We start from the raw sequence: 22,332 nt of genomic DNA on the forward strand, positions 1-22,332 counted from the left end.
ATCGAGAATCAGTTGTTTGTTTTACATTGAAAAAGACCATGAAGCACTTCATTAGCAAAATTTTGTCGGTGTTTGATAATGACCACACTTACACCATTAAATTTTTGAGATACAATGAAAACTGACTATATTCACCCCAACTGTGACGATGTCTGTGATTATTTTCATTTAACATCTCGAAAGATTCAAACTTCAAACTGAATATTACCCGAGGAAATTATTCATTTTATGAATTTTTCTATGGGTGAGAATTTGTTTTGTTTAACAGTGAAACTGTAACCTAATTTTAATTTTTTTTATAGAAGAACTTTTTGATGTATCAAGTTCTCATGACAATTTTTAATTTTTGTAATAAAAATTATAGTTGAAAACATGTTTATTTTTTTATTTCCCATACATGCAGAAACATTTTCAAAAACATTATCTGTCGACAAAGTTTACTATTATTAACACGGTTACCATTGCTTTCTGGTTTATCAAGCAAAGCTGTAATATTTGCTCACAACTTTGCACAACCTCATTTTATTTTTATTTCGGGTACTTCCCCAGAAGATAGCCAATCAACACTACTTCTAACAATTTGTGAAACTAAAACAAAACTTTCCGCATAAACGCAATTTGCAAATAATAATCTCACAAAACGATAATATTCTAAAACAAGAATTTTCTGAGCTAAGTTGTAAGGTTTTACGGCACCACTCTTATAAGTGATTCATGACTTAGAATAGGATAAATATATATTTAAGATATCTACGATGCAATGCACATTATTTCGAAGAGAGATTTCCATGTTGATAATATTTATTTCATGGTCTCAAATAATTAGTAATTTCTGATTTTCGTCTGATGTGTACACCTGCAACACTGGATTTTTTTTAAATGAAAAAAGAACAAAGTATTTCGACCTCGCCTTTGTTTGATGTGATGACAAGAAATAAGAGAGTGAAACCATTTCAACAGTAATGAGCAGGATGTGTCGCTAGGACATGAACACTAAGCCGTCAAGCTTCAAGTTATTTGATTAAATTATCTCATCTACTTTTTCTCTTGATATTTATGCATGAGAGTACGCTACCTAGACGTATATTCTGTTCAGCTTTGATTATTTTTTCCAGATATATGGAGTATAATTCTTGTGAGAAATATTCACTTATACACTATCTAAATACAAAGTGAGTTTTGTGTATGGAACGCCTCAATTATCTCGAAAGCGGCTTCAACGATTTTTATAAATTTTTGTGCGCAAGGATCTTGTAATACGGCCGGTATTGTGGTAGTATTTACATTGTTGTCAGATCTATCATTTTTCCGGAAAAATAATGAAGTTTATTATTTCAAATAAAGCATCCTATATATTTTGTATTTTCAGAAATCCTTGAAAAATACTAATTATTTTTCATAATCTCTATACCATAATTTTGGAGTTATAGCTACATTTACAATATCTCTACAAAAGTTTCATTTAAATATTCTTCAATAATTTATGTGCTAATACAAATCTCATAACAAGGTCTAGTATTAGTATGTAACTGAAGACAAATCTTCAAATGTTTGTGTCATTTAAGTCAAGTAGATCCACATTTATGAAGCAGAAAAATCACGAATTTTAGAGAAAATACAGTGAAGCAGATGCTCAAAATGTTGTCCATTTACTTCAATGCAACAAGCCATGTGATTTTTGAAACTTTGCAATATATTTTGCACTGACTGCTCAATTTTTCTGATCTCTGTGGTAATCCTATCTTTTAATTTCTGAATATTGGCAGGTTTTGTTTCAAGAACGATGTTTTTTGAGTTACCTAACAGGAAAAAGTTTCCAGGATTCATGTCGGGTGATCACTGGGGCCATTCAATAAAATCACGCCTGACAATCCATCTTCTACGAAACACATTAATTAGGTTATTGTCTGAAAATTTCTAATAATGATTTTTTTTTTAAATGTGATTGAAAATACTTCTTGTATTTGGAAATATCTGAGCCAACTCGAGTTACCCTCATTGAAAAAGTGACCAATTATTTTGTCGCCTGTCATTCCAGTCCTTACATTTAGTTTTTTGGGACATTGGTTGCGGGATTGTTACGTGAACAGTATCCACATTCATGCCGATTGAAGTTTCCATTAATACAAAAAGTGACCTCATCGCAAAACATATCACTACTTGAAAATTTGGATCATTTTGATTGTAACACTTTCCATCATTAGGTCTGCATACTCTTCACGTCTATCAAAATCGTCTTGTGACAACTCTTGAACCAACGTAACTTTATATAGATAGAATTTATTATCACGTGAAATTTTTATTACGGATCAAGTTCCCTGGATATTTGTCTAGTTCTCAATTGTGGATCGTCTTCTAACAGGACACAATCATGTGAAGATTTGTTTTCAGTTGATGTAGTTTCTCTGTGCCCTGATTTAGATAAATCTTTCACTGAACCAGTTTCGTTAAACTTCACTACTAATTTACCTACAGTAGATCTTGTTATGAAATTTCTGTTAGGATATAAATTATTGAATGTATTACACGTTTCTTGTTGACTTTTTTCTTGTTGTTCTTTTTCAGATAAACGATCCATTGTGACTTCCAATAAACTCCAACAATAATAATTTATTGAAACGTCAAATTTGTTATTGTAGCAGTCATAGCCACATAAATGTATTATTTTAACTTCGGAGATAACGCAAATGTAGCTATAACTTCGAAATTAAGGCATAAAAAACGAAAGATCTCACAACAATGTAAATAGCAACATAATACCGGCCGTATCACATGACCCTTGTACACAAAAATCTATGAAAATCGTACAAGCCGTTACCGAGATAAATGGGGCGTTCTATACATAAAACTCATTTTGTAAGAAAATTATATTAACTAATATGTATTAATTACGCGGTTGTATAGTAAATGAATAGTTATTGAAATGTTTGTTTATCAAAATGTAACATCAAGTCAATTTCATGAAAGTATGCCATATGATATCGATTGATAATATACTATTGCCTTTTAAGTCTTTGAGTATGTGGGTAGTTCACAAGTAATTATACTCACTGACTGAAAAACTGCTTTTTCCAATAGTATTAGATTGAAATTATAGTGAATAGGCGAAAATTGAAGGAGTTGATTTGGATGATTTCTTCTACTATTTTATGACAATACTTTATCAAAATGATAACACAATATTCAGTTATTTATGAGTGAATAAAATACATGAATGTGACCAGTGTCACTTGGAACACAAAGCAAATATTTAGATATGTTTTTAAAAACACATATATTTGCTTATCGATTTCATGTATTGATAAATGTCTATTATATTTTACAAGAAATTAGATCTCAAAAGAGCTAGTAGTAAGTATGGAACTGATACGGAGAATACAATGAATTCTCAATTAATGTAATCATTATAATTGCCTTGGTTGAAGATATTGCTTAAAAGCCGGTCCTGCTTAGATGTATTGGGATTCTGACATTCGGCGAAGACGCATGCGTCGACTTTGATACTTTTTAGGAAGGTCTATTCATGTATTTGTTTTGTTTCTTTATGTTTTAGAAGTTTGGCGGATTCTCTGTGTCATATATGAATAAGTATCTGTAGCGCAGTTTATAATAAATAGTCGTAGTGAACAGAACGAATCAGCAAAGTGATCGAAAATTTTAAATAAATTATTTCAGTTAGTTAAGTCATAGTGATAAGTAAACTATCATAATTTAGTTAAGTGAAGTGTATAGTATTTGAATAAATTTAGAACGTTAGAGACAGTGTTTATTAATTAACCTCACGAATATAAATAATTAAGAAAAATATTTATTCTCAATCTATTTCTTCATAAATTCTTTCTTAATTTTCCTCATTAATGTACAGTAAATGTCATTTCATACTATTGTTCTCCTTTTGAATTAATTGATGCAAAATATGTCCTAAGGTCAATTGCTAGATTTCAACTAGTTCCCTACGATTTAGGATAACTCATATCACAGCCATTTTGATGTTTCTAGTTCCAATACTAAAAAGATCTTTAGAGCTTGGTCTTGTTCTAATTTTCTAATACGTTCAAAACGAAGAAGTTCTGACTTAGTGACAAATATACGCCGTTATAGTTAGGAATGATTTCTCACTGTTATTATGACCATGAATTGTTATATGTCAAATGGATACGGACCGTTTTCGATGATAAGGACGCAACGTCGACGATTAGTTGAGATAAAATATCAGTAGCATTATGACATTATGACAATCAAGGGAAAGCTATAAATGCTTACGGAGCAAGCACCCGCGTGTCAGCCCTGGAATCACCTATTTAGTTTAACATGTGATCTGATGAAACAGAGCAAGATCGTTTGCAACGTTTGACGAAAGAAGTTCTGCTATATATTAATATTGAAGTTATCGTATTTGATAACAGGAGGTGGAAGAATTAGTTTGTGATGAAGATGTTGATGAAAACCTAATAGATGCACCAATGTTTCTTGGCGGAGAGAGTACCACGGTTTGGTAGAAGCATACACCTTAAAAAATGTGGGAACGCGGTCGGAGAACATATTTTGAATTAAATTTAAAAAGTATTATACCAAAAGTATACCAACAAACGTATCAGAAATTTGAGGACAAATTATAGTCGTAAGAGAAAAGTCAAAGTAACTAACTTTTGAAGGGTTGTTATATTTGGGGGAATGCTAAATGTGGATGCACTTTGGAACACTAATGGAAGATGAGTTTACCTATTTCGACTGACAATGTCCATGTACAAATTCAAATTTTCACTGCAACATATATACGATTTAATGATCTGACATTCATACAATCTTTGTATTATTCTTTCGAATGTAGAAGATAATTCATTCATTTCTTTCTCAAATAAAACTAATGTTGAGAAGTTGTTGATTATATTTTCGTGGTTAATAATGTTTATATTAAACAGTTTAAAGCAAAATACTGTCAATTCGCACGACAGTCCTCATGTACCAGGTAAAAGCGCTATCAGCGTAATGTTATCATCTATTCGAAATTTCATTGATTAAAAAGTTCCAATATTCAATAAATAACTGTATGACTTTCCTTGAATGTTATTCTTCTGTGATATATCAGTTGTGGTACTTGAATTAACAGTAAATCAGTTTTGGTTGCCGATACGTGAACGATAAACAGCTAAATGCACTATATAAATACTATGAAATTGATAGTCAGAACATTTGTAGCAAAGTGCCAAGGTGAATTCGATATTTATAGAGCACAGGGAAGGCTGAAGGCAATTTAAATACAGAAATCAGGATTATGATGATTAAATGTAAGCAGCTAGCGGCGATTCGAATGGGAAATGATTGATGTTGGTAACACACATTAACGTAAAATCATCGATACTGTGAGCAGAATAAAATGAACTTTGTACTGTTAGTTGAACAGTTTGAATCTTTTATGTTTGTTACTGCGACTGGATGAAGGCACTAAAAATAAAACTGATTGGCACGATTTCTTCAAAAAAATTTATCGTTGTCATACTTTTACGTGTATTCTCTCAATTCTAGTTGTGACAGGAAGAAATATCATATTACAAAGTGAAAAAATTGGAAATGTACTTTTCCTCTTACTCATCTATAATTTAATCACCAAGCTAAAAGCCTTCTCTCAATCTAGTATTCGACATTTCTCGAAATGTAGTCTATGATATTCAAGTCGAGAAATTTATTTCTTCTATTTATTATGAAATATTGGATGTTATATGTGTTTGAATCAAATTGTTGAATACAATCCAAATATTTGCGGATGAAAATGATATTCACCCCATATAGCCTTTTGGCACACATTATAACGAGGAATGTTTCATAATAACCTTAATAAAGACGTCTAATACCTCGAATGGGAACACAACGATTGAAAATAGAATTTAGGGTTCTTTGTCCCATTCTCTGTATTTCTGGAAAATCTATACCTGCAGAGACGCCATTTCATTAGCAAGATATCTATTATATTCATGCACTCTATCCTTGATTCACGAACTCACTGGAAATGTATTACTTCTAATTTATTACTTAATGGGAAGTCGGTTGGATGGAATTATATAGGACGGTTACGGAATGTAATGAAGCACCTGCATCCAAAATTCAAACTGCAATTTTCATTATTCTTCAGATTAGAAGATACGTCTCAGAATAAGAAACATTAATTGATTCAAGCATCCAATTTGAATAGTTTGATACATTGATCATTTCTATTCATGAAAATATGGATGGAATTGATTTCATATCATACAATATTTTGTAACAGATAAATTTGATTGATAAAGTTTTAATTCTTTATCGATATATTGGAAGGGCTGCAACTCTATATCAATTAAGGAAATGGAATGGTCTCATTTGTTGAAGGTTCCTCTTCTTCCTCGTTTAGCCCATTTCCTGGATCTCTGAGAAGCTGAACTCCAGCTCTCGAACCCCCTCTATGGTGGTCTACCTACAGGTCTGCGTGTGTTCCATCTCTCAATTTTAGCCCACTTCACCAATCTGTCTACTGGCATTATTCCTACGTGATCCCTCCAGTATCTTTTTCGTGCACTGAACCATCTCACCATATCCTGTACGCCTAATTATTCTCTTATGTCATCACTTCTTAATCGGTCTCTGAGGTCCCTTGATGGTTCGCAGTATTTTCATCTCTGTGGTTCTCTTTATTCTTTTTGTTGTTGATGTCTCGGCGCTGGATTCTGAGGAATATGTGAAAATAGGTCTCACACACGTTTTATAGATTCTTGTCTTGCTCTGTGAGCTCATCGCTTTGTTTCTCCACACTATATATCTCAGACAGCCACTGACTTTTGATGCTTTCATCGCTTGTTTCCGTGCCTTCTCTGTCAGGTTTCTTTCAGTAGATATAATCACTCACAGGTAATTGAATCTTGATACCTGCTGTATTATTCCGCTATCGACTTGTCCATTTGCATCCAATAGGATTTTTGATTGTGTCTTTTTGACTGTGATGCTCATATTAAATTTCTCGGCAGAAATTTTCATCTTATATAGTAGACATTGTGCGTCGTTTTCATTTTCTGCTACGGCAATACCATCGTCTGCATAAAACAATATCTTTAGGGAGCGGTGACCCATTCTGTATCCTGCATTGACTTTGTTGACTTCCTCTAAAATTTGATGCATTCTGATGTTGAATAGGGTTGGGCTAAAACTGTCTTCCTGCTGAACACCAGTATTTATTTGAACTTCTTCAGAGAGTCTTACCTTAGTTTTAATCCTTGTTCTGGCTCCAGTATGAAGTTATTTGATGATTAGTTGGTACTTATAGTCTATGTTGTTTTTCTCAAGACTCCTAATCAAGTCTCCCAGGCGTATTCTATCAAATGCTTTGGTGACGTCAACAAAACAGACAAACATGGGTTTATTGAATTCTATCGACTTTTCCACCAATTGATGAACTATGAATATTGCGTCCACTGTTAATCTATTAGACCTGAATCCTTGTTGTTCTTCGGAAGCTGGAAGAAGGAAGAAGAAGGACATTGCACCACTCCCTGCCATTTTGACAGAGTTTCTGGGAAGTCTTATCTTTTTGTCAAGAGTTAGCCTATTGGGTATACACTCTTGTCTTCTTGGTCTGTGTGTGTTTCCGTTGCCTCAAGTAAAGCCTTTCCAGTCTTTTTGGCACGAAAAGATCTTATCAGAGTGGTCCTTCGCCTTCTCTACAGCTGTTTCCGATGTAAAATTCGGCACCTTCTTATAAAGTACGGAGTTACTGTGTCGGGGAGTGCCCTATTGTGGGCTGGGCTGGGCTCTGTAGGAAAACCTAGGATCATGAAATAAATTTCATTATCCTCCGTTTAACTCTACCTGCTAGGAGATCAGCGTTGCTATGAGTGTCTGCATATTGTGCTAATTGCTCAGTCGTTCCTTGTTCTGCGGGAGCTGGCATTTTCTTAGCATCTACTGCGTAGCTGTCTCATGGTTGTATAATGTTCGTAGCTGGTTTATTTGTTTCTGTTTTTTTTTGGGTTTACCGAGGCTCTTCTTCGCAGTTCTCTATTCTGCTAAGGGTGCAGTCCGAGGATAAAAAAAATCATTTCGAGGGCGAGAAAATTGAAAAAAGCGAAAAGTTTTTGAGAACGGTGAAGGGCGCATATCGTTTTCAGACGGTGTTGGCAAAAAATTAACACTCTCATAATAAAATCATTTTTTTACACACGATGCTAGATAAAAAATGTAGAAAACCATTCTGAATATTTTGTGGATATGGCTGAATATTTGAATATATTTTAACATTTAAAAAATATTCTCAATAATGAATGAAGCCTCATTCTATACCTAACATTTTTTGAATACCTGATAATTTCATTCGAGATTTAACACATAGAGATAACATGGACAAATTGCATATGTCACCCCACAAATCCGTAATGAAACATTATCTTTTGATAACATTATTAACTGCTTTATCGATCTATGAATCGTTCCCACATCCAGAGCTTGCTAAACATTGCATGCTAGTGGGTTTTGTTATCATGTGAATAGGGCACATAATTTGGTCAATAGATCCGAACCAATAATTTAATTGTTTAGCTAACATGCTTCTATGCGTAATGGTATAAAGGGTTCATTCTTGTACCTATTCAAACAATTAAAGAAAGTTATGAAACTCATGATTTCTTGCAATAAATGAACTTTAATAAGAAAGTGAATATTCGCAAAGACGTCAGTATAATATTTGTGCGCGTATTAAATTTATATTGTTATAGCTCATTTGTCCGAGACTCAAAGAATAGTCTTTCCAATTATGATTAGTTGTGGAGATGAAACAAGAACTCAAAAGGAGGAAATTTTTATAATTAATACCCTGGTCAACACATTACGCAGTATACAGTAAGCGAAATTGAAAAAAAGTTTCTAGAAACTAGACATGGGAAAAATATTAAAAAACCAGGTAGAAGTGATGATTTTACTGATGAAAAAAAGTAAGAGATTGAGGAGAATACACATAAGACAACTCGAGAACTTGCCGCCGACAATTACTTCAGTAAATCATCTATTTTGAAAGTTTTACATTAAGAAAAATATCAAACTTACAATATTCAGTTAGTTCGGGAATTGAATGAATATGATCGTGACAGAAGGTGAGAATTCTGTGAATTGATGATGAACAGAATGAACGCAAATTCACCGTTCATGAATAAAATAGTTTTTTTGATGAAACGACATTTCATTTAAACGGAACGGTTAACAAACAGAACTGTAGATATTGGAGCAGAGAAAAGTTGACATTGTATTATTCTATCGTAGATAGCTCCACTATCCTAGTTCTTGCCTTTCAATGTTATCTTGCATGGGTTCAGCTTTCAAAACTTCTCTCACGTGCGAGTTTGTGGGTTTATGATTTCAAGTCACTTGTTTCACTTTTCAAAGTTAGCATTTCTCTGTCAGCACCCAAAATTCACAGCCATATGTGAGAATTGGCTTGAAGATTGATTTGAATACTCTCGTTCCAGTTTCTTATGAGATTTCGTTTTTATTAATGAGCCCTTTGGTATATGCATACTATACCTACCTTGTTCGCTAATTCTAAATCCTGTCTTCCTGCTCATTCCAACATAGTTCCTGAGTATTGGAAGCTAACTAACTGTGATTATTATATATTCTGTAAAGGTGCATTTCGATATATAAATGCATTCTAGTTCTCGAAATCCATTATACAGTAGTTTAGTTCTCTTTCCTGCACTTCTAATTGATCCATCCATGGAGGCTATCAATAGTAGTGGTATCAGACTGCCACAGATTTAATGTTTTTTCTCCTTACCTTGTTTACCGTTTCTTTGTACAACATTTAGTGACTTCCGTTAATTGTTTGAAAATATAAACTTCGTAAAAGTGGAAATCAAATTTTCCTATCAACTGGTTTCAAACAAACAAAAAATTTTTCTGAAATTTTTGGACATCAAAGCAAAGCAAAATACAAGATGCCGTTAATTGTATACTAGAAGAAAGTCCGATTGAAGAAAGCTTCATATTCAATACGCATTGTAGTCAGAGCGTATGTTTGAATAGCTAATGGTCTAAAAACTTCTCTCAGCAAAACATTTCTTCCGAATCTGTTAAGGTAATGTCTTAAATCTACTTAAACGGTACCTTATTTCCATCGATACCACTGTGAACTCAATTAAATTTGAATATAATAGAACGAGCTTACGAACATAACAGAAATAATTAGAAAATTTAGACACCTCATACACTGGAAATAAAATATAGTTGACTGCAAAAAATTATTTCAGCATTTGAAACATGAAAAAAATTTTATTTACAGCTAATATATGAAAAATCCTATTGAAATGTGTATCAAAGATAATGTTGATGTCTCATCAGAATATTTAGAATGTGATAATTTGGTTTCATTCGTTTCAATTGAAAAAATTCATTACTTCATAATGATATAATTCTGATTTATTTATAAATGAATAATATTTGGATTATATACTCTATAATTACTTACGTGATTTCGACTGAATAATCCAACGAGCTGAAGCACGTTGTCTCTTTATTCTCATTTACCAAACTTTCCTTTCCATTATATGCAAATTAGGGAACACTAATTTAGGACCAATTGGGGATAAGTAGAAACTATCATTTCGAGTTTACGATCCAGCCTACAAGTCGTCTACCCTGTTCAAGAGGTCCTGTTATTACAAACTGACATCGTGTAACTCGTTTACATTAGGGAACAAAGTGAAGATTCGATATTATTTCTATCAAGTAGTTTTGAGCTTATCAAATTGTTTTAGACATAGAGAAAGACTGATACGTTTTTATTTTTCTCATAGTTACCACTGATATTCCCAATATTTACTCTATATTCTCATCTTATTGAATGTTATTGTTAAGTTCATTGAAAGAGCGGATGAATTTCTCGGTTATATTAGAAAATTCTCCTTGTTGCCCTTGTTTTTCTTAAAAATGTGGGTCTACAATGGGGTAACTCATATTCTTTCAGGTAGTCAAAACTGGCCTCAGCTTACTCGATGCTTATCTTATTTCTTACATTGTGGTGGTTCAAGCTTTTGGTTCATTTTCGAAGGATTTATATTCATTAATTCATATATCTTCTTTGAAAAAACCCTCAATTCGATTTTATAGCAAGCTCCTAGAAAGGGTTTCACATCCCAAAGTATCACCCAAGATGAGAATTCGAAATTTTCTCCACTATACTCGTTATTCAGGTTCAACCGTTTCTGTGTTATCGAATAGACTATCTTTTATCTTCTAGCTGTCTCACACAATCTTCTTACCAATTCAACATGGCGTAATTGTGTACTAGTAAGTGCTCGCAACATACTGTTACGAACTCATCTCTGCCCTGGAGCCGGTCCTGCTTGGATAGAGGATAATTCTAGAACTCGGCGAAGGTGCCGCCTTTGATGAAATGCCTGGAAAATCTAATTATTTATTTTGTTCCTTCATTTTTCTGTTCTATACATCAAAGTAATTGAAAAATTTAAATAAATGGTGAGATAATTATTATAAGTTAGTGTAGTGTATAGTGTTTAAATAAATTAAGAATGTAAAAGACAGTGTCTATCAATTATCTCCACGAATAGAAATAATCGTTTCATTTCTGGACGATAGTCACAATTTATTATTAGTAATAATCTAGCTCAAATATATAGCAAAACCTGCATCTAATTTCCCCATAAAAAACGCTTACTGTATACGAATAATCACGTGTAGTGAGTTCATGAAGACTTAGTGATTCTCATACCTCACAAAGGTCACTCGGAAATTTCGAGACAGGTAGTCATTATATTTCTGTGAGAAATTCCGTATATCGCAATATTCAATTCCAGAAAGTTTCCTAATGAGAAACTTCTGTATTTTGAGTACTAGTTGAATTCAAATACCTTGAATCGGGCCTACACTTATAGTGGAGAGAGTTTTGTGAATGGATCATTTGAAAAGTTGTCTTGAAAGGACTTTGGAAATCTTATTTCAATGAGTGTCGTATACACTGTCTGGGATTTTGAACGCCGTATTTCATTCGATTTATTTACATTGCTTTATTCTGTTCGTTCATATAAGTTATATTCGTTATGTATAACATTATAAATTAAATAGTTTGTACTGTATTTCTTCATATAAAATGTGAAAGTTTCAATTTTAAATTGAATAGACAAATTCGCTGGTTTTGAAATTATCTGTTGAAATTATCATTTGATAATGTAAGTGTGTATCTCAAAATGGACTTCAGGCGTTCTAATATCTTTGAATTGATATTAATTCTTGTTTTGTGCTTCACAGTAATACCTCCATCAACTTATTCATCTGTTGTTGACATTCTGAACAATTTCAGATGGTCTGCCTACATATGAACACGTTAAGTAATTTCAGCTGCGTCTCACTGACAGTATGTCCTTTCCAGTGATGAAATTTAACCTTAATTATATCGAATTTTACTTGAAGCTAATTTTTGCTCATCCGGAAATAATAGAACTATACTATGGTTGCGTGAATCGATGCTCATTTACGAGGTTTTAAATCAACTTAAAAGGATGTTGAATACACGGCTTGTTTCACTTCTCATTCCTCTCTATTATTATCCTGACATAAATCAAAGCGCGGGTCTTCGCTAGTCCATTTTGCGGACAACTGCTGTCAAGTCGTTAAAGCTAACAAATTCTACTTAATGTGAGTTTATTAAGATGTTTGATTTACATAGTAAGTTTTGTTTGTTTAAAGTACCTTAATTTAATTAGAAGATACGAGCTTCTCTTAGTTCAGTCCTTTAGGTATATAATTTAGGTCATACACAATCAATAAAGTGAATGAGGTTAAGATAATAAACAATCGAAGCAGGACTATATATCAAGATATCAAAAAATACATTAAGGAGAATGATCACAAGTTCATAACTAACAGTCAAAAGTTGCAACAACCCTCTCGCCAGCAAACTTAAGTGTAAGTTACCTGTTGGCAAATGTCAAAGCCCTATTGCCATGGTAAAACTCATAAACCTGGGACCATAAGACCTATTGTTTCGACAGTTTGTAGACCTGGCTTTAATATTTCCAAATGGTTTTTAAAGGAGTTTTGAAATCTACCCCTCAAGAGAGTTTCTTAGTCAAGAATTGTCTAGAATTTATCTGTAGAATTCAGTATACAAGAATAACAGATAGAGAAATTTTTATATCCTTCGATGTAAGACTATAATTTTTAGTATAATCTTGATGTATATATATGTGGATGATATTTTTAATATTTGCATATGTACAAGAAATCAATCACGGAAGTTTATTCAAAATGTCCATCTATGAAAATTATGAAGTTTCGGAGACTTCAGTTTTAAAGAAATTGATTTATTCATGAAAAACATAGCAATATTCGGGTATATCCCAATTGACTCTTTTCATTTTATCTAATATGAAATGGGAAATGTCCATTACCCTGTAGGTCTGATTATTTTACAACCTAACACACAATACTAAAACGACTTTTGTTAAAAAAGTGATAATATTTATTGGTTTAATCGACATAGGTTCAGGAATGTCTTTGCCTATTGCAAAAATAAAACAGTAGTCAGAAAAAATTTGCTTCATTTATTTCCTATCAAATTTAAGCAAAATAATTGATGGATATATTCAATAGAGTAGTTTTGAACTAGGTCTATTAACTCATATTAGCTGTAATAACTATGAGAGAAAGTATGCTGAACAAATTAGGAGGTCTGTTGATGACGATGATGATAATGTTGATATATTGTCCATCCCAGCATCTTTCCTGAGCTTCGAGAGTCTCCAAGACTCGGACCAAACGAACAAATGACCAAAAATTCAAATAAAAGAGATTCTTAATTATTATTTTCACAAAGAAATTATTCGTTTAATAAGTCCCATGTGATAAATACTTTCTAGCGCACTTGAGATAGTGATTTTATTGAAAGGAAAAAATACAAAAACTAATTTGTAGGTCTGAATAAGCTCTAAAAGTTTTTGATATCCATCATGAGAAAAGGGATAATTGCAAAGATCCATTACCTTCAAAATTACTGAAGAAATATATAGAACCTATTATATCGCATGTATTTTGAACAAAAAAATTACTACGAATCATCATAATTCAAAGTTGATTCTTCTCGGTTCATTTACATTTTCAATATCTATAATGACCAGACTATATCATGAATTTACAAGAGCTCAATATCTTCTCAAGAATTTTATTTAGCTATAACGAAAAATTGATTGAATTATATTTTAACAAAAATGCAATCAAGAATCATGTTTCAAAAAACAGAAAAAGAACTTTTCTGATCATATACCGCAACAAATATTGAATAAGGCTCTAGAAACTTCCTTCTTTGAACAAATGAAAATTTCGAGTGATACCAAGAATATCCTAATAATACTTCAGAATTATGAATTTCCACTTAACAGAATGCATATTGACGTAGTTAGTATTTGTTTCATACTCGTATTATTATAATATAAGAAAAACTGAGATCGTTCATCACCAAGTAATCAGATTTTCATGTGACGAACTTTGTACAAGAAACATAGTTTGTACTGATAAGAAGCGGAAACATCGCAACGATTTTATGATTAATCTATTGAGTTAAAATATCTGAAACCCTTCGTTGGGATATTCATATTGAACACACAATTACACTGTTTGTTTAACCAAGTTATATTCCTCAGAGACCGGAGGTGAATTTTTCAATTAAGTTAAAGTCTATTCGTCCAAGATTAATATGCCACAAATAAAAAGCCGCGTGGGAGGGGCGCGTGCCGCATCGCTGAAGAAGCCGTTAGATCAAGTGTAGTACAGGGACGGCATCGTATTATCGTACTGCAGTAAGATTGTTTATATTTTTCCGATGCATAATCAATTCCTATATTCAGTGCTAGGAATAAGATGCTATATATAGTTAGATATAAGTAAAAATTCGAATATTATTGAACCCTATGTTTGAAAGAATGTGTTCCTTATTTTGGCCGTTCACATTATATCTATTCCCAATTCCAAATTGATAATAATTGTGCGTAATTATTTATAATTTATATTTAATCTGCTGTATGGAACGGCAAATTATTTCTTAAGTGGGATGTGCGGTCCTGTTACATTCAAAATATTTTACAGATCCTCAAGTACTTATATAGATATTTTCAAATGTGATTATTGCTAAATGTTGCTTTTGATTAGTCAGTTTTTGGATGCTGAAAGCCTAGTTGATTATATACACTCGCCTTACTAGCCAGATTTAACACTAATCAATTTCTAGTTTTCCCTGAAAATATGAGCTGTGTAAAAAAGGTAACGTTTCAGTCATGGATCCAGAGTACATTTTAATCCAAGGTTGATTATTTCAAATGGTACACTATAATTCCTATTTTTTTTTTCAAATAGTCTTCGTGAAATTTAATAGTTACTTATTGATGAATTCATACTCTACTCACTTAATCGTTATGTATACCTTCACGGGTGTAAGACCTCTTTGTCGAGTTCCTTTTTTCATTGAATCTTTCTCCTAAAATTCATCCAAGCTTTGTCAGTTTTTGTTTGTTATAGTATCTCATGCAGTTTCTTCTCTTTATTTTTAATCGTTTTGTTTGAAATGAAAAAAGATATTCTCACTAGTGCTAATTTATAAAGCAAGAGGAAGATATATACTAGAAAAAATCATGTGAACTGGAATTCAGTGGTTCTGACTACAAAAACAAGTACCCTTTAAAATGGAATGGAAACAAGCATTGCAGCAGTTTTATGCCTTAAACATAGAGCCGACTGGAAGAATAGAAAGTCCCGTAGCTTCAAATAATGAGACGTCCGAAAAAATTCAAGCAAGAATTGGACCGGTTGGGGAGATGTAAAACAAGACATATAACCTATAAACCTTAAAAGGTGTTGAAGATATGGTACCATTGCCATATCATGAAAAAGAAATCGATGAACCTATTGCTGAAAAGGAAGATAACGGAGAAGTATGCGAAACAAGCGAGTAATATAACACTTCTGTAAAATTGAAAATGAATGTAGTGTATTCAAAATACTTTGTCACGCTATAGATCCAAATGTATTTGTCATTATGTATTAAGTCATTATGACTTTATTTACCTCGCACATGTGTGAAGTGAAAGTAGCTAAAGTCACTTAAGTCCATTTTTTTTCTGTATAATAAAATATGCAGAGTTCATATTTGTATATAAGATTAACTACTTACATGTAGACATTTTCCAGTTATAAGTATTGCATCTTTTCTTACGAATTTTCTATATCAATGCCAACATATCAAATTAGCTATAAACTGACTGATGTCACTTTCACCGGCTCATATGATTTACGAAGTATGGCTATTAAATAACCCAACTGACTACGAAAAAGGGTTTTATCATAAAAATTATTCTACATTAGAATGCTCCCCTTCAATACATTTTCCTGCCCTCGATGCACACCTTTCTATATGTTTTTTCCATTGATCGAAACAGCGCTGGTTGTCTTCTGTTGTGAGCGCCTTTAAGAGCTCTGCCGTTTTTCGCTTCAGCGCTTCCGTTGACTCAAATCGGGTCCCTTTCAAAGCAGATCTCTTTCTAACTTCTCTAACCTTTCATAGAAATCTGAGCAGACCCGTTGATGCAAGAGCTGATGGTTTTCGACATGAGAAAAAAAACACGTTCGTTTTAATACGACGAGGTCTGGCTACTAGAGTACAGTTTATAATTCAAGTACAGTTTTTTATTCATCATATTATATTGTGCTAGTATGGCAGAGTTTAACTTCTCACGAGTGTAAAAGTTAGTTGAGGGTAGTTTTCCCACATTTCGCTATACTTGTTCTAAATCTGCACAAATTCAAATGATGAAAGTATGTTCAGTAAATTAAAACAACACTTAATTATTTTTTATATATGAATGGTAGAGTGTGCATTATGGAAGAAAAGTTGAAAACCTGTTCAGCTGTATACGATAAATAACATTCCAAAAACATTACAACTCCGGGTTTAAGTTTGAAGATAATAATCAAAATCACTAAACTATGTGAATTTATTATTTTAGTGAAACATTGATAGTGACGCCGCTGTCACATAATGTCCATCCATAGAACTCTTCATTTCGTTGAATATAAATTAGGGTGACCCTAATTGAGGTTGCTCACCCTCGTAAATGGATCTTGTCATTGCAAATTTACATTTAATCACTGTTTTATAGTGGGAAACAGAGTAAAAGACAATTCGGTCATTGTAATCATTCCCTTGTCGCACTACTTCTCAATATTATGAAATAATGTATAACTATTCAAGTACCTTGTATAAAAATAGTTAATATAAAATTCCATCTGTTGATTTAACAGCTGATGTACCATCATAAAGCTTTTAAATTGCCATCAGATTAGAGAATTGAATTAACTAACGTGTCTGTTTTTGCTCTGATATACGGTTTTATAGTTCAGTTATAAAACTCAGCTATTTTCATACGGGTCCAATGAAAAAGGACAACATAACATAACTCTTCCATAAAACAACAAAATTATATTTGATTGTCGAGAGAATTTATTAAACTATTGTGAATATATGAACATATTATAAATTAAAAAATAATATGGCAACCGTCCTTTTATTTCAACGTTCATATTTAGATTAATATAATTTTATGTTTACGAGGGTGACTCGTTAACAGCAATCAATTTGAATTTGACAAAAAGAGCAAAACCATGAACGTGTTCATAAACAAAACTACTGATAAGTATATGTTGATGTTGTTGATATGATTAAACTAGTGGTTTTCAAATTCAAGTAAAACATATCGCTCAAATTAACCATTTTCAAACTAAAAATAACAAGACCCGTACAATACGGGGGTATCTATTTTAATTTTGAGATATCGCAGCACTGTTGTGCCTTGATTTTCTAAGCCATTCAATGTGAATTGAGTCAACAGCTGTGTACCGATCAAATAGCTTCGATTTTTGATATTGAAGCAACGTCTTAAGCCGTAGGGTTTCACTGGTTTTCCGAATCCAATCGTTTCCGGACTTAGAAACAGGATGAATTACATGAATGTCGTTCAAAATCGGAAGTTGTGCCAGAAAACATCGATGCTGTGCCTAAACTGATATTGCAAGATCGTCATGTGACACACCATAAAATTTAAATATACTTAGGCATTGGTTTCACTATTGTACCTTCAATATTGCATGAATCTTTAGCTGTCAAGAATATTTGTTTTCGATGGATGTCGCATAATCGTGAATCGTGAATCATTGATCTATTCATATGAATTCAAAAATGCAGCAAAAGCTTTCCACTCATGAAGCACATGGACGCAAATGATCATATTTTATTTTGAATAACTGGACATGTTGCTACCGTTCTGTTAGAGCAACGTGAAACGGCTGAGTCTAAATGGTACACAAGTATTTGTTTGCCAGAAGCAAATCCAATCGCAGGAGAAAAATCATTCTTCACCACGAATATGCGAGCTCTCAAACATCAATTCAAACAAAAACGTTTTTCAACATTCACAACATTAGATCGTTGGGTGATCTGACACACAAACTGTGTTTGGCACCCAATTATTTCTTCTTATTGCCGCAGATCAAATATAAATCGAGAGGTCAACTTTTTTCTACACCTTAACAATCGGTTGATCTATTTTAATCACATGTTTTGAAGGTACCTCTGTTTATATTCCATCTATATTCCATTTAATTCATTTTTTAAGCAATGCTGGTGGCCCGATATCCTGGGGATATATTCATTTTATCTTTGTCATTGACTATAACTCCTGCATTGTCTTCGAAATAGATAAAGACCCCATCCTTCCTTCTATACGGCTTTCTCTGCCTGATAACAACCGCAGGTTCAACTTTGCACTTTAGCATTTGCTACAATCATATCACTGGGACCTGCAGACGGTAAATGGTTTAGATTTCCACCGATACCTTGTACAGCAATTTCATACAAGTTTTCAGATTCTGTATTGTCTGCACAATTGATTACTTCTCCAACAGGATGAGCAAGAACTTAGTTCTTGCTGCACCACCACCATCTCTCTTGGACATTGTATTTTTGTGAAAAAATGTGTTTTGACAGATCGCATAGTATCGGAGAAACCTGCTCTAAAAAAGACAACTTGCAAGATGCAAACTTTTTGGAATAGACTTGGAATTTTAACAAGAATAGGACGCATCATTACTTGACAAGCTTGAAAGATAAATCACAAGAAAAACTACTGTATGTAATAGAAACAAAATTGTCAATATATCAATTCACAATTTTGCCTAAATTTGACGAAATTTATAAATTCACTCCCAATTCTGTATATTTCTGGGTCTTTTTCTCACTTATTCAAATATTTAGTTTGGAGAACATTCATCAAATGAGGACGGTTTGAAGCAAAACTAGATAGTTTGACTAAACTAAGACAATAATCTGTTTCATATATATTTGATAGATATATTAGTTTTAATACTAAAATGGAGGAAGATATCCTCGCTGTTGGGTGGAAAATAATTCGGGTGAATCATTGTTTTCTACGTGAAAAAAATAAATTAAGAAACCGAAGAAAAGTTGAACTAACATTACCTTCTAAGAGCTTCGTCCAATTAAATGATTCGGAAATGGTACCCCGCTTTTAAAAAAGGCCTTTTGAATATGAGTTAAGAAACTCGGTAGCAATCAAAACTTTCCGAAATATGTGGATATAAAGGTAATTTGAAATGATTTTTTGTCTATATTAAAGAATGCATCAGGACAATACGGCTGAGCATTCGTTCATTTTAGAGAATCAGTCAAAGCGACTTTTGATTTATTGCCATATTCACCTGATCTGGTTCTCTGAGAATATTTTCTTGGCAAATCTAGCAATATTGTTTGGCGGAAAGTAATTTTAGACAAATGAAGAGGACTTAGGAGAGACAAAGGCATATCTCTAGGAATTTCCGAACAATCATGTGGATATATTTGAGAAATAATTTTATGTTAAAAATAATATTTTTCACTATAAATTAATTTTTTCATGAAAAACACCCTTGCACATGAACGATAGAAACCAAAACTGTGATCGATAAAGATGGAAAATTATTTCTGGCGAAAATACATTGATTTAAGAGTAGATTATTCTGAGGAATTGAACAAAATGTTTGTCCGTTTGTAAGGTCACTCTAACTCTGTGAAAAACACTGGTATAAATATAATCTAATCAAAAATTTATAGACGTGTATTTATTCAAATGACAAACAACTTCAGTCAGTTGATTAAATAGATTTCCAATCTACAAATGGAAATTACAATTTTGAATTACATAAATAATACAAATTATTTGCTACAAAAATAAATATCATTTTCAAAAATTTCTTCCGTCAATTCCAACCATTATTTTATTCTCTATGACAACAATTAAATGAAAATAACATCAATTAGAATTCAGTTCATTGTATAACTATCCCTCGAAGATAAACGTTCCTACCAATTACAGATTTTTTCAGAAATTGCTAGAAATTCAAGTTCTAAATTATGTGTTTTTAGCTGTAACGATTCATTTTTGGAAAGATGAAACAACCTTTTTCTCGTTATAAATAATAGTAAAAGATAAATATCGAAGAAGATTACAAATAATTCCAGCCAGTCCAAGTTTAAGAAATCTTTCACTGTTCTAAAATATCTACTTGAATCATGAGAGAATGCTTTAGCTCTTACTGTGGTTAAATTTTTTATAACTTTCACAAAAATACAATAATGTTGATATATTGTCAAAGATTCTACGAAAAGATATCTGTCCAAGAGGAATTTCTGATTCTCGTCTTTTTCTTTTATAAATTTATAAATGATCAAAATCCATTTAAATGGAAGAAATCATTTTGTTTCAGGAATCCCAATGATAATCACAAGCAAGAACCTATTCTAGCAGCATCGAGAGAAAGGAACAGATTCCGTTCTATAGTTTGGGATGAATATGATTCAGTACATCAAAAGTATTTAGAAATTGGTAAGTATCATACTTTGATAATCGGTTTTATACATTTCTATTATTGAGATACATTAACTTACTATTATAACGCACTATAATTATTATTCTAAGAAGTTATTGGAATTATTTCTTAACTTTTCTGCCCTGTCGTCCATGATGTCGAGTACTTTTTGCGCTCCCGTTTCTTCGTTTATTTCCTCGTTATGCTGCACCTGTATTATTTTCTGTTAGTATTACCGTGACCTAGTGGACTATTCGACTGAAAACACGCTTGCAAATGTACTAGATCTTCATACCTTTCCATTCTCGATTAAATAAACTAGTTTTGGTAGAAGAAGTCAAAGAACTTTCCACCGTCCGATCTTAGTTTTTCAGAAAGAGTGTAGAATGTTCTCGTGGGTTTTCTGCTTTGATTGATAGAATAAATCCTGTACATATGCTCAATCCTACGGCGTTTAATACGTCGATACAATAATCAAATAGCAACTCATTATTATTTGAAATCATTATTTGAAAATCTTCTGTCACGACAACAACGGAACTGATTGTTTGACTGATAAAAATCGGATATGTGTGAAATTAGCCTGCTACCGATAAAATATCAGACGATTTTAAGCAGGCCATCCAAAATCGGTGTGTGCAAATATGCTCAGTTGCCAGATAACTTCACAACCATACGTTATAATCCCAACATAGGTGTGAATTAGGAATCAACGCCGTATATTCGAAATGGTCCACTTTCAGAACTACTAGATTGAATTAATGTAGACAAAATGAGATTAGGAATATCATTATCATCTATTTTCATTATTAGTGTACCAAATACCAAAAATAAAAAAGTTCTTTGAAAGGCCATGGATCAACTACTGTGTTTAAATGATACGAAACGATTACGATTACGAAAGGACTAAAATATATTTTGGTGATGAAATGTACATTTTTATAAGTCATACTTCAACCAGTTAGTATGTTCATAACATATATACATCAAACACAGAAAGAAACAATCATATTGAGTATATCGGTTAACTAATTGGTCAAACTTTATAGTTAATTTTGTGAATAAATGCAATGAGTAATTACAACTAATATTTTCATAGCATCGTTATAGGTAAATATAAATTTGTTAACAAAAATTCAACGTTAATAGCCATAAATTACTTGATAGATCATAGAAAACTCCATCTGAGTTAGTTATTAACCTACATTATATCTCGTTTTGTATTTATCTCTCATTTCTTGATAATCATACTAAAAATCATACCCAAAATATTCTACTGCCTATTATATTTATAAATGAGTATTAATGGAATTTTGTACATAAATTGATATTCTTCACGATTACTAGATTGAACCTTCTGTTAAGAGTTAACTATTTTTCATAAATAATTATTTT

At 32.3% G+C, this 22,332-nt stretch overlaps 1 protein-coding gene across 1 annotated transcript in view; it reads left to right on the top strand.

Annotated features, from left to right (window-relative positions):
* LOC130442609 (neuroligin-4, Y-linked) overlaps nt 1-22,332 on the top strand; it is a 394,311-nt gene that overhangs the window by 332,211 nt on the left and 39,768 nt on the right. Inside the window, exon 7 of the mRNA XM_056776885.1 lies at nt 20,836-20,954. Within this exon, the coding sequence (XP_056632863.1) occupies nt 20,836-20,954 (119 nt within the window). The remainder of the gene's footprint in view (nt 1-20,835; nt 20,955-22,332) is intronic.

This window comes from Diorhabda sublineata, chromosome 4 (genome assembly GCF_026230105.1).
Source record: "Diorhabda sublineata isolate icDioSubl1.1 chromosome 4, icDioSubl1.1, whole genome shotgun sequence".
Classification (NCBI taxonomy): domain Eukaryota; kingdom Metazoa; phylum Arthropoda; class Insecta; order Coleoptera; family Chrysomelidae; genus Diorhabda; species Diorhabda sublineata.